General features: G+C 38.6%; 1 protein-coding gene across 1 annotated transcript in view; it reads right to left on the bottom strand.

Moving 5' to 3' along the window:
* The window catches only part of LAMA3 (laminin subunit alpha 3), a 573745-nt gene that overhangs the window by 472575 nt on the left and 86009 nt on the right, over nucleotides 1-15161 (bottom strand). The window contains exon 5 of the mRNA XM_053714980.1: nucleotides 9183-9353. Within this exon, the coding sequence (XP_053570955.1) occupies nucleotides 9183-9353 (171 nt within the window). The remainder of the gene's footprint in view (nucleotides 1-9182; nucleotides 9354-15161) is intronic.

The following is a 15161-nucleotide window of genomic DNA, read 5'->3' as shown; positions in this document are numbered from 1 at the left end:
GGCAACAAGGATGGTTAAAACCCATAATTCCCCATGAACGGGAATAACTGGGAGAAGGATTAATAGCACTATTAAAAGTGAACTCTGCCCAAGGTAACAGTTCAGACCAATTATTGTGGTGATCTGAAACATAGCAATGGAGGAACTGTTCTAGAGCTTGATTAGACTGTTCCAAGCCCCATTGGATTGAGGGTGATACGCCAAGGAGAAGGAAAGCTGGATCCCCATTGAGCACAAACGGAACACCAAAATCTGGAGACAAACTGGCTACCCCGGTCTGAGTCCTTGGGTAACCCATGTAAACGGAAGACCTCCCGGGCAAAAGTTTAAGCAAGCTCCTGAGCAGTAGGCAACTTCTTCAAGGGAATGCAATGTGACATTTTAGAAAAACGGTCAGCCACTATTAGGATAACAGTATTGCCACTGGAAACAGGGAGCTCGACAATGAAGTCCATGGAAAGATGTGTCCAAGGACGCTCACCATTAGCAATAGGTTGAAGAAGACTCACAGGTAGATGTTGAGGAGTCTTATTCTGTGCACAGATTGTGCAGGAGGCAACATACGCAGCAACATCAGAACGAAGACCTGCCACCAGAATTGTTGAGTGACAGACCAAATCATTTGGTTCTTGCCCGGATGACCTGCAGCTTTAGGATAGTAGTAAGTGTGCAATAGTTTAGTTCAAAGATTCTCAGGTACAAAGCACTTACCACTAGGTTTCTCAGGAGGTGCATTGGTTTGTGCATCCAGGATCTCCACCCCTAAGGGAGAAGTCAAATTAGTACATATGGTGGCCAAAATATGGTCAGGAGGTATAACTGGAAAAGGTACAGACTCCTCCTTGGACAGAGGCAAAAACTGACGAGAGAGGGCATCAGCCCTAACATTCTTACTACCAGGTAGGTAGGAAACCACATAATTAAACCGAGACAAAAATAGCGCCCATCTGGCCTGTCGGGGCGACAAACATTTTGCTTCTGATAGATAAGTCAAATTCTTGTGGTCAGTAAGAATGAGCACTGGTACGCCTCCATTCCTTGAGTGCCAAAATTATGGCCAGTAATTCCCTGTCACCAATTTCATAATTGCACTCCACGGAGACAATTTCCTAGAGAAAAACCGCACAGATGCAAGGAACAGTCAGGTGTAGGACGTTGAGACAAGAGGGCACCTACTCCAGTCTCAGATGCATCAACCTCAAGAACGAAAGGCAGGACAGGGTTAGGATGAGCCAGAACTGGAGCGGCAGCAAAGGCAGTCTTAAGACTCTCAAAAGCCTTATTGGCAGTAGGTGACCAATGGAGTGGATCATTCTCCTTACGGGTCATGTCAGTGATAGGTTGGACTAAGGAAGAAAAGTTAATCACCTAGAACTGGAGGGTTTCAAAATGGAGAGCCCCAACAGCCATGGATAACAGAGTTGTTTTGTGAGTAACGAGTGCAGGCTGAAGGGGCCTGCCATCAATGCCCTCAATAGCAAGCGGAACGGACTGAGGCAATACAGGAATGGAGTGCTGTGATACAAAAGCACTGTCAATGAAATAGCCTGCAACACTGGAGTCAACAAGAGCCTGGGTGACTATGGAGGAGTCCACCCAGGAAAGGACAACCGTGACCAAAGGTTTCTCCTTTAGTGGTTCCTGGGATGAGGATAAACCACCCAAGGTCTGCCCCCGACAGGACCCTAGGTGTGAGTGTTTAACCTGCTGATTAGGACAAGACTTTAAAAGGTGGCCCTGTAAAAGGCAATAGAAGCAGAGCCCCTCCCTCCTCCTAAAGGCCCTCTCTGCCACGGAGAGAAGCGTGAATACCAACTGCATCGGCACAGCAGTATCTAGTGACTCGGGACCAGGAGACATGGGAGAGGGAGGCATGGGTGGGAATGATAACATAGGAAACAACAGAACAGGAGGCTTCTGCAAGCGCTCCTTGAAAAGGGGCCTCTCTCTGAGTCTGATGTCAATTAGAATAAAAAAAGACACCAAAGCCTCAAGATCCTCTGGTAAATCTCTGGCAGCAACTTCATCTTTAATCGCATCAGAGAGCCCATGAAAGAAGGAGGCAACAAGGGCTTCATTGTTCCAACCAACCTCTGCGGCAAGCATACAGAACTCAATAGCATACTGAGCAACAGATCTCGTACCTTGCTGAATGGACATGAGTCATTTGGCAGCTGAGGAGGAGCGAGCTGGAACATCAAATACCCTTCAAAAGGAGGCCACAAATTCAGGATAATTAGAAATCACAGGTTTATTAGTCTCCCACAAGGGATTAGCCCGTGTCAGAGAGTAAAGAGATGAGAAATCCCACTTTAGCTCTGTCAGGGAAACGCCTGAGGAAACATCTCAAAGTAAATGCCCACCTGGTTCAAAAACCCTCTGCACTGATTATGATTGCCTCCATAATGCTGAGGTAGAGGTGCAGAACCGGACATGCTCCTGGTAGGACTAGGTGCAGCAGCGGAAACAGGAGCAGCCATAACTTGTGGGACACTCTGGTCCAAATGTGCAGTGCGAGTCAACAGGGTTTGCAGGGTTAATGCAAATTAATCCAAGCGGTGATCCTGTTAATCTATCCTGGAAATGATGGTAGGTAAAGGTGGATTATTAGCACCATCAGGATTCATGGTCCTTGCGTCAGGGTGCCAGGAATCAGACTGAGATGAGAAGTGCAAAAATAATCACACCTTTATTAATAACAAAAATAATAAAAAGCCCATAACTCAAATAACAAGCCAGAAGTCAAAACTGGAGCTGGTAGTCACCAGATTCAGCAAGAAAAGGTGAGCAAAATTGCTGCTAGCAGTACATGGCAAACAAAGCAGAGAAAAAACCCTGACAAATAGATCATTAGCAATGATAAAAACAAAAATCTAGAAACAACAGTTACAGTTATGTACACACGTATTAAACCACAAATCTATTTATTACTGTTCTACTGTGTACAACAGCTTCATATTTTTTTTTTAAATAAATCAGCTTTATTCAGGATATTAAGTAAAGAATACATGATGGGGAGACACAGTTCTGTTATAGGTGTTACAAGTCGATGTTACTGAAATAGATATGAGTATAATAAAAAAACATTTAACATTTTGAACTTTTAACTTATATAGTTATGTTTAATGTCAGAGGGTAAGTAGAGTATGTAGGTTATTGAAACAAAATAGGTTGGAGTTACCATTATTATTACTTGTTGAGCTAATGTTATTTAATATAATAATTGATAGTTAAAAACCTGAGAGCTATGATGTATCAGTGGTGGATTTCTCGTGTTCCCTTTGAATTTGTTAATATTGTCATTTTTGTGTTCAGACAGAAAGGTAGCTCAGCCATATTGTCGTCATTTCTGAAAAGATTGCAAGTTTATCTTGCTGGGTATAATAAAGCTCTTCCATTTCTGGAAACTCTGTAACCTGTATTTTCTACATAGTGATATCGACTTTAGTTTTGTTTCTCAAAATTTTGACAACAGCCTCATATTTTAAATGCATACAACAACTTATAAAACAAGGTTCCGCTATGAGTATATTAGGCAATTCATGGGCATGCCACTTGATGTAACACTAAGGCTGTAGGTTTGAAGAGAATCAGGAATTAGTTTGCTATGATGCTTTATTAATATGTAAGATATCTGTGTCCTAAAGGATTATTCATATGTTACACTAAAGTTTAAATATAATGGACTTCTCCTCTTATAGAAGTATTGAGTCACTAACCAAAGTGATAGCAATATATAGGTAAAAAGAATATCACCTAGATTTAGAGTTCTGCGTTAGCCATCAAAACAAGCGTTAGGGGCTCCTAACGCTGGTTTTGGGCTACCGCTGGTATCTACAGTCAGTCAGGAAAGGGTCTAACGCTCACTTTGCAGCCGCGACTTTTCCATACCGCAGATCCCCTTACGCCAATTGCGTATCCTATCTTTTCAATGGGATCTTTCTAACGCTGGTATTTAGAGTCTTGGCTGAAGTGAGCATTAGAAATCTAACGACAAGACTCCAGCCGCAGCAAAAAGCCAGGAGTTAAGAGCTTTCTGGGCTAACGCCGGTTCATAAAGCTCTTAACTACTGTGCTCTAAAGTACACTAACACCCATAAACTACCTATGTACCCCTAAACCGAGGTCCCCCCACATTGCCGCCACTCTAATAATTTTTTTTAACCCCTAATCTGTCGACCGCACACCGCCGCAACCTACGTTATCCCTATGTACCCCTAATCTGCTGCCCCTAACACCGCCGACCCCTAAATTATATTTATTAACCCCTAATCTGCCGCCCCCAACGTCGCCGCCACCTACCTACAATTATTAACCCTTAATCTGCCGACCGGACCTCACCGCTACTATAATAAAGTTATTAACCCCTAATCCGCCTCACTCCCACCTCAATAACCCTATAATAAATAGTATTAACCCCTAATCTGCCCTCCCTAACATCACCGACACCTAACTTCAAGTATTAACCCCTAATCTGCCGACCGGACCTCACCGATACTCTAATAAATTTATTAACCCCTAAAGCTAAGTCTAACCCTAACACTAGCACCCCCCTAAGTTAAATATAATTTTTATCTAACTAAATAAATTAACTCTTATTAAATAAATTATTCCTATTTAAAGCTAAATAATTACCTGTAAAATAAACCCTAATATAGCTACAATATAAATAATAATTATATTGTAGCTATTTTAGGATTAATATTTATTTTACAGGCAACTTTGTATTTATTTTAACCAGGTACAATAGCTATTAAATAGTTAATAACTATTTAATAGCTACCTAGTTAAAATAATTACAAAATTACCTGTAAAATAAATCCTAACCTAAGTTACAATTAAACCTAACACTACACTATCAATAAATGAATTACATACAAATACCTACAAATAAACACAATTAAATAAACTAACTAAAGTACAAAAAATAAAAAAAGAACTAAGTTACAAAAAATATTTTTTTTTACAAACATTAGAAAAATATTACAACAATTTTAAGCTAATTACACCTACTCTAAGCCCCCTAATAAAATAACAAAGCCCCCCAAAATAAAAAAATGCCCTACCCTATTCTAAAATACAAATAGAAAAGATCTTTTACCTTACCAGCCCTTAAAAGGGCCTTTTGCGGGGCATGCCCCAAAGAATTCTGCTCTTTTGCCTGTAAAAAAAAATATACAATACCCCCCCCCCAACATTACAACCCACCACCCACATACCCCTAATCTAACCCAAACCCCCCTTAAATAAACCTAATACTAAGCCCCTGAAGATCTCCCTACCTTATCTTCACCACGCAGGGTATCACCGATCCGTCCAGAGGAGGCTCCGAAGTCTTCATCCAAGCCCAAGCGGGGGCTGAAGAGGTCCATCATCCGGCTGAAGAGGTCCATCATCCGGCTGAAGAGGTCCATCATCCGGCTGAAGTCTTGATCCAAGCGGGGGCTGAAGAGATACATCATCCGGCTGAAGTCTTCTATCAAGCGGCATCTTCAATCTTATTTCTTCCGGATCCATCTTCATCCCGCCGACATGGAACATCCATCCTGGCCGACGACTTCCCGACGAATGACGGTTCCTTTAAATGATGTCATCCAAGATGGCGTCCCTCGAATTCCGATTGGCTGATAGGATTCTATCAGCCAATCGGAATTAAGGTAGGAAAATTCTGATTGGCTGATGGAATCAGCCAATCAGATTGAGCTCGCATTCTATTGGCTGTTCTGATCAGCCAATAGAATGCAAGCTCAATCTGATTGGCTGATTGGATCAGCCAATCGGATTGAACTTGAATCTGATTGGCTGATTCCATCAGCCAATCAGAATTTTCCTACCTTAATTCCAATTGGCTGATAGAATCCTATGTAGTTATAAAACAAGATAATATCCTCCAGCACTGGTGATGGGAGTGCAAGCCTGAGGAGCTCCTACCAAAGCTCCAAACAGATCAGTATATACAAAAAAATTCCATGACGTTTCGGGCTCAAATGCCCTTAATCATTAATGATTAAGGGCATTTGAGCCCGAAACGTCATGGATTTTTGTGTCTTGGTGCAATAAACTTTGGTAACTTTGTACAAGTGGAGGTGCTGCTTGAACTTTTTGTATATAAGAATCCTATGTAGTGTTAGGTTTAATTGTAGATAATTGTAGGTATTTTATTTAATTAATTTATTGATAGTGTAGTGTTAGGTTTAATTGTAACTTAGGTTAGGATTTATTTTACAGGTAATTTTGTAATTATTTTAACTAGGTAGCTATTAAATAGTTATTAACTATTTAATAGCTATTGTACCTGGTTAAAATAAATACAAAGTTGCCTGTAAAATAAATATTAATCCTAAAATAGCTACAATATAATTATTATTTATATTGTAGCTATATTAGGGTTTATTTTACAGGTAAGTATTTAGCTTTAAATAGGAATAATTTATTTAATAAGAGTTAATTTATTTCGTTAGATAAAAATTATATTTAACTTAGGGGGGTGTTAGTGTTAGGGTTAGACTTAGCTTTAGGGGTTAATAAATTTATTAGAGTAGCGGTGAGGTCCGGTCGGCAGATTAGGGGTTAATACTTGAAGTTAGGTGTCGGTGATGTTAGGGAGGGCAGATTAGGGGTTAATACTATTTATTATAGGGTTATTGAAGCGGGAGTGAGGCGGATTAGGGGTTAATAACTTTATTATAGTAGCGGTGAGGTCCGGTCAGCAGATTAGGGGTTAATAATTGTAGGTTGGTGGTGGCGAAGTTGGGGGCGGCAGATTAGGGGTTAATAAATATAATATGGGGTCGGCGGTGTTAGGGGCAGCAGATTAGGGGTACATAGGGATAACGTAGGTGGCGGCGGTGTACGGAGCGGCAGATTAGGGGTTAAAAAAATATGCAGGGGTCAGAGATAGCGGGGACGGCAGATTAGGGGTTAATAAGTGTAAGGCTAGGGGTGTTTAGACTCGGGGTACATGTTAGGGTGTTAGGTGCAGACTTAGGAAGTGTTTCCCCATAGGAAACAATGGGTCTGCGTTAGGATCTGAACGCTGCTTTTTTGCAGGTGTTAGGTTTTTTTTCAGCTCAAACTGCCCCATTGTTTCCTATGGGGGAATCGTGCACGAGCACGTTTTTTAAGCTGGTCGCGTCCGTAAGCACCGCTGGTATTTAGAGTTGCAGTGGCGGTAAATATGCTCTACGCTCCCTTTTTGGAGCCTAACGCAGCCCTTCTGTGAACTCTAAATACCAGCGGTATTTAAAAGGTGCGGGGAAAAAAAAGCATGCGTAGCTAACGCACCCCTTTGGCCGCAGAACTCTAAATCTAGCGGTAAGTGAATATGCACATATTGTTATATAAGTCTTATATCAGAAAAACAAATTAGTGTAATATTTAGAACCATCAGATATAAGACCCATTGAATAGAATTATGGAACAGGGCAAGGCAATAGCCAACTATAGAGAAGTATGTATATAGAATGAAAGATATCCCTAATCTATCATATAATCACAGAATATCCCAAAGTATTCTGTATGCAACTATATCTGTGCAGCTGAACTCAACACGCATATGTCCGATAACACAACTAGAGCACATTAAGAGGATGCTAATTATGATATGAATATACTTTCTTAATTTATCAACTAATCTCAGTAAGATAACAATAATCATAGAAAAATTAATAGAAAAGTGTATAACTGAAATAGGATTAAGAGTCACAGAGAAATATACTGCATCTCTATTAGAAAAAAATAAAAAAGTGATATCACATAACACTATGATTAATAAAGTTGAAAGGAATAAATCAGACTTTGTAGTCGTCCTACCTACAGATAATCTTACTTGTAATATTTATAAAACATCATACATACACATACATATATATATATATATATATATATATATATATATGTGTGTGTGTGTAAACAGTCATCAATTCTGCCCACACCAGACTTCTAGAATAACCTCTAATGTCCTCATCCCTGTGGCACTCAGTTGCAAGACACAAAGCAGTCTTAGTAACTAGAACTAGGTCTAATGATTCTTTTTAAAAGGTTGTCAGTTAACGAGCACGACCTCCAATAAAGAAAACACTGCTCTTCCATCTTCCTTCATCCTTTTTGGAACTGGATTAATCTACATTATGCCTCCTGAACCAGCTTTCAACTGGGAGACAATTGTACATCAGATAACTGCCTTGAACTCGCTTCCAGAACCTGCTCCATGGCTGAGGGAGTAATTGAAGCATCTAAATAAGTGTTCACATACTGCAGGTCCACAACTGGGAAATCCTCCTTCTCCTGCTCCACCGTGTGTTATATTAGTTATTTATTTTAATCAGATTTCTTGAAACAACATATAATTGTTGCATTAAAATGTAACTTTAAATGTATCTTTAATTTGGTGGTCTGAAAGTTAAAGTATGCATTCTAAACCTGCTTCCATTTAGAAGGACATAAATATTTTTTAAATAAGCAGTAGCTTTAATAAATGTTAATCGTGTACAAAGAAAGTTATAGCTACAGAAACATTTGCAATAAAAGAATAATCTTTATTTTCTGCAAATAAATAAATAGAAGAAAAATGTTATTTTATTTTCACGTCAGCTTAAATAAAACTAGACATGTGCATGGCGAAAAAATTCGGTTTGGATAGATTCAGATTTTTTTTTTATTTCGGTTCGGAGCAATTAGAATTCGGAAAAATTTGAATCAATTCGGTTCGGATTTGTTTCGGATTCATTCGGATTCGAATACATTCGTTTCAGATTTGTTTCGGATTCATTCGGATTCAAATAAATTCGGCTGGATTCGGTTCGGTTCGATTCGGTTCGGAAATTCAGAATTTCGGTAAGTGTGAGATTAGACTAGTATTATGTACTGTACATTAGGTGTAACCCATAGCAGAGTGATATAACCTAATATACTGTACAATACTAGTGTAATCCATGGCCATCCGAATCTACCGAATAAATCCGAATAAATCCGAAGTTATTCGGATTTATTCAGTAGATTCAGCACTATTTTAATTCAGAGATTCAGTTCGATCCGAATCTCAGAATTTTCCGAATTTCCGAATCGAACTGAACCGAATCGCACATGTCTAAATAAAACTACAATTGCGTAAACTGATAGTGAAATTCTATTAATATATTAATGAATAAATAAGTTGTGAGACATTTGATAATGAAACTTACTCGACGTGTTACAGTTCGATCTTTCTGAGCTTTAGATATGAGATGACCCAGCAGAGTATTGGTTCTGAGAAAACGCAGTCTTATATTTGTTGCTTTGGTGAATTCTCTCAAGACAGGCGAATCCATGAAGTGTTTGGCACCAGGACGCCCATTAACCAGTGATACCACAATCTAAAAAAAGAAAGATGGATGGGAAAGGTGAATGGAAGCAAATTGTTTTACTGCACTGTAAAATAGGTTACCTGCAGAAAGAACCGTAACACAGCTACCCAGCTATCCTAAATATTGCCTACGCCATCCTAAAGCAGAAAGCCCAGATAGTGTAGGTCAGAAATGTCTATGTATCAGATGTCCTAGCCCCGCTTCTCTCCAAGCAGTGATTTGCTTGTTCTTGCTTCCTCAGTTTCTTCCACTTATTGGGCTAACCATTCCTAGGCTCTCCTCCCAATAGCACCTGCTTCTTTCTTTGTGGCCCATAAATCTAGCAGCTAGTTCTTCTAAAAAAAATAAAAAATAAATAAACTTTATAAATTGCAGTACCATTATATTTTTATTTGTGTTGTGCAACTTTGTAAATTATGCTAATTTGCAGCTTATATATATATATATATATATATATATATATATATATATATATATATATTCATCTTCGATATGGTATGCACTCCTCATATGTATTTCAACCACCAAGGTGCTAACAAAAAAACATGGTAATCCAGTGTGATAAGAAAGCACTCATTGGACTTTTTCAATTAAAATGTAACCTTTAATACAACGTTTAAAACATCATAATGTTTCGGCACCTGTCCGGTCCCTTTTTCAAATGATCCCCAGATATACGCTCAGAATAACATATATAACTTTCCCCATACCCACACCCTTTATATATACATATAAATAGTTATGATCAAACCCATTAGCCAATACAACTGCCATTGTCCGCAAGCCATCCACATCTGTGTCACCATGACAATTGATGGTTTATCTTGAATCTCTTGTTAGAGTGCGGGTGTTGAAAAGACGACCCTTTAAGAATACTGTTAGACGTGATGCAATCGCCACACTGAAAGCATCCTCTTTTGAGAAAGTAGTTGATTTACATAAGCTTCAGAGGCAATTGAAATTTAGAGACTTTTTAAGGACAAGGCACAGGGGACAACGGCGATACACCTTTCAACCTCCTGTTACCAATCCATCCATTAAGAGTTTTACACAAATTATGTGTCATGACTGTATAAACAATGATTTCAAATCATATCCCAAGAGAACTAGTGGAGAATCTAAAGCCATCTAAAGCCTAAAAAATGATCATACGCCCCGCTGATAAAGGCGGTGGCATAGTAGTCATGGATTACACACAATATAAGATGGAGGCTAAAAGACAATTGTCTGATGCGTCCACATATATTAAATTGAAAGGAAATCCCACTAACACTTTCAAAAAGAGCATTGATCAGTACCTGATATCTGCATATGAAGCTGGACATATAGATGATAATGAAATGAGCTATCTAACGGCTACATTTCCTAAAATACTAGTGGTCTATTTATTACTGAAGGTGCACAAGACACTTTTCAATCCCCCTGGGAGACCTATTGTCTCTGCTCGGGATACTTTGTTTTCAAATGTAGCCAAATTTGTGAATTATTTTTTGCAACCAGTGGTTAAACACACAGATTCCTACCTTAAGGATGCACACAGCCTCATAGCAATATTGAAATCAGCTGATTGGCTAAGGGAAGGTAATATATTGGTCACCATGGATGAGGATAGCCTGTACACCTCCATTCCTCATGATGGTGGTTGTGCAGGCGGTCTGGTCCATAGTCACCAATTCTGAATATTACAAGGGTTCACCTATAGAGTTCTTAATAGAACTAATGCTATTTTGTTTGGAGAAAAACTACTTTAACTTTGAATCAGATTTCTACTTGCAGATCTCAGGTACTGCCATGGCACCCACATATGCAAACCTTTATATGGCATGGTATGAACAAACAGTCATGACTCTATCAGAATATAAAGAAGTCATTTTTTACACACGGTACATAGATGACGTGTTTCTAGTATGGCGAGGGGAGAAGGAGGGGTTGGAAACATGGGACTCTGGTTTAAATGGGCTCACATCCCCCATAAGATTCAAATTGGAATCATAATATGAAAACATTCACTTTCAAGATTTTAATATATTCAAGGTTAGAAAGGACATTAATTGTAGATTTGGCACATCTCTCTACAATAAACTTACAGACAGAAATGTGCTACTTGAGGCACATAGCTGTCACCCAACACACCAGAAACGGGATGGTCACCTCTCAGCTTACTAGGGTTATCAGGAATAACACAGAGGAGTCAGTTATGAGGGAACAATTAGATATCATGGGGGACAAGCAACTAAAATGAGTCTATGACCATAAATTTGTCTATGAAACTAAGGACAGAGTTCTGGGGCAAACACAGGATGAATTGATCAAAAAACCAACAGTGACATCTAAGACAGACCGGATCAATTTTGTAACTACGTTTGATACCTCACATGGGATATTAGACACCTCAATGAGGCAGCGCTAGGAATTGGTTAAGGTGGATAAACCCTTAGCTTTTCAGCATACAGATCCCCCGAGGATGGCATGTAATTTACGTGATATACTAGTAGGATCTGACCCTGTAAGATGCTACCAGAAAACAACCTGGCTAAAGTCAAGCAAGAAAGGATGCTTTCAGTGTGGTGATTGCATCACGTGTAACAGTATGCTTAAAGGATCCTCGTTTCAACATCCGCACTCTAACAAGAGATTTATGATAAGTCATTGATTGACATGTAAAAGTGACCATGTAATATATCCTCATATGTCTATGCTCTCTATTTTATGTGGGTACGACAGTTACTCTATCAGAGATCGTATGGCCAACCACAGATTTGCAATTAGAGAAGCCATTAAGAATGGTGACTCTGAGCAACTGGTGGCACATCACTTCTGTGAGAAGAAACATAAGGTATCAAGTCTAAAGACTATGTTTATCGACCATGTACCCCCTATGCCTAGGGGTGGAGATAGAGCTAAAAAGCTAAAAAGCACTACTGAGGAAAGAAACAAAGTGGATCCAAATGTTAGATACAATGGTACCAAGAGGACTTAACACTCAAATGGATTTTAGCCCTTTCTACGACTAGCCTCTTATGACATAGAATCACTTCTCTATATCCACAACACAAATGATACATTTGGACACCCCCGCTGTCCCCCTAGAATCCAGAAGTAGTATGGATACCCCTTTAAATAATTAAAGTGGTGGACTTTGGGCTGTGTCACAAATGGATAAGTACATCTACCAAACTGATTACCTATGTGTTCTTTCTACCATACTCCATCTGATACTCAAAGAATTATAGTGTTAAACACTGTGCATCTTATTTATCACTTTTAGATTAGTCTAGTTTTAGATTGTAGTTTTTTTATGATCTATATGAATTTTAGCCAAGTGGTTATTAGTTTTGTGCATATAGCCTCTGCATGTTAATCTATTGTATTATGATCAGCTTTAAGGTATAATATGATGAAGAAGTGAGTATGCTATATTTGCGTGTTATAGGAAGGAATGTAAATACGATCCCAGCACGCTCTGATGTTTTGACAGCTGTCAAAGCCTGTACTGCCCCTTCACATGTACCCTGACAAATCAAGGGGTGTCACGCCGGGATGATGTCATGGTGACATGGATGTGGCAGGCTTGAGGATGATGGCAGCAGTATTGGCTAATGGGTTTGATTATCACTATTTGTATGTATATATATATATATATAGGGTGTTGGTATGGGAAATGTTATATATATTATCCTGAACGTATATCTGGGGATCATTTGACAAAGGGTTCAGACCGGTGCCCGGGTTATTATGATGTTTTAAGCGTTGCATTAAAGGTTACATTTTATGGGAAGAAGCACACAATGTGGTTTACCAGAGAATCTTTAGCACAGCCAACACTCAAATTACAAGTTGTGAGTTATGAGTTGCATGCAAGAAACAAATAGTGAATGTCAGCTCCAGAGCAACATTGCTTTACTAGGGCCTAGCTGAACACATCTGGTGAGCCATTGACAAGACATTTGGGCATAGCGAATCAACATATGCTAACACTCAACAGTAAATTGCTGCCCCTGAACAGCAAGAGACTGAAGCTAAATTGATAACAGAGGTAAATCGAAACATTTCTATATATTGCATGCTCTAATTTAATAAAATTACATAAGCAATCATGTCTAGCTAAATCAAAGGCAAATAGGATAAGCCAATAGGATTGAGCTCGCATTCTATTGGCTGATTGGAACAGCCAATAGAATGCGAGCTCAATCCTATTGGCTGATTGGATCAGCCAATAGGATTGAAGTTCATAAGCCAATAGGATTGCATAAGCCAATAGGATTTTTTCAACCTTAATTCTGATTGGCTGAATTCTATCAGCCAATCGAAATCTAAGGGATGCCATCTTGGATGACGTTATTTAAAGGAACCTTCATTTCAGAAGAAGCCGTAGATTGAAGAGGATGCTCCGCGCCGGATGTCTTGAAGATGGAGCCGCTCCACGTCAGAAGGATGAAGATAGAAGATGCCATCTGGGTGAAGACTTCTGCCCGTCTGGAGGACCACTTCTGTCGGCTTCGTTGAGGACATCTTGCCACTTGGATGAAGACTTCTCCCAGCTTCGTTGAGGATGGATGTCAGCTCTTCAAAACTGTAAGTGGATCTTCGGGGGTTAGTGTTAGGATTTTTTAAGGGTGTATTGGGTGGGTTTTATTTTTAGATTAGGGGTTTGGGCTGCAATAAAGCTAAATGCCCTTTTAAGGGCAATGCCCATCCAAATGCCCTTTTCAGGGCAATGGGGAGCTTAGGTTTTTTTAGTTAGGGTTTTATTTGGGGGGTTGGTTGTGTGGGTGGTGGGTTTTACTTTTGGGGGTTGTTTGTATTTTTTTACAGGTAAAAGAGCTGATTTCTTTGGGGCAATGCCCCACAAAAGGCACTTTTCAGGGCTATTGGTAGTTTAGTTTAGGCTAGGGTTTTTTTTTTATTTTGGGTGGGCTTTTTTATTTTGATAGAGCTATTAGATTAGGTGTAATTAGTTTAAAGATCTTGTAATTTGTTTTTTATTTTCTGTACTTTAGTGTTTGTTTTTTTTGTAATTTAGCTAATTGTATTTAATTTATGGAATTGTATTTAATTTAGGGAATTTATTTAATTGTAGGGTTAGGTTAGGTGTTAGTGTAAGACAGGTTAGGTTTTATTTTACAGGTCAATTTGTATTTATTTTAGCTAGGTAGTTATTAAATAGTTAATAACTATTTATTAACTATTCTACCTAGTTAAAATAAATACAAACTTGCCTGTAAAATAAAAATAAACCCTAAGCTAGATACATTGTAACTATTAGTTATTTTGTAGCTACAATATAATTAATAGTTACATTGTATCTAGCTTAGGGTTACAACAACAAATACAAATATCAATTAGTAGATAGTCTAAAATTAACATAGGGGCTTCGTGTTTATTTTAACTGCACTCTGTTAATTTTAGACTATTTACTGTACTAATTGATATTTTTATTTGTTGTTGTAACATTCGGGACATATTGTGGGAAGGATGGGGAAGGGATTTATAGCTTATTTAGTGTAAAAAAGTGGCTTGTCTACCCTAATATACGGCAATACAGGACACAGTTCCTAAATAGAGGCTCTTACATTTACCTAATATCATTTATTTTGATAGACAACCTAAAATCAGCAACATTGAAGTACTTTATACAAGTCAAAGTTACAGCGTTGTGTTTTTAACTATTTTTCTGGCACGCCAGATACTTTTATTTCTGCTGCCTTTTTTAAATTAATACTAGTAAAAGTTAAATTTTAAGTGGAAAAATATATACTTTATGTGTAGAAAGAGCATACTTTTCCCTATTCTCTAAATAGGTTTTTTTTCTTTGAT

This window comes from Bombina bombina, chromosome 5, assembly GCF_027579735.1.
Source record: "Bombina bombina isolate aBomBom1 chromosome 5, aBomBom1.pri, whole genome shotgun sequence".
NCBI lineage: Eukaryota > Metazoa > Chordata > Amphibia > Anura > Bombinatoridae > Bombina > Bombina bombina.
The sequence above is the reverse complement of the archived record's forward strand: the minus strand, read 5'-3'. Positions and strand labels throughout refer to the sequence as shown.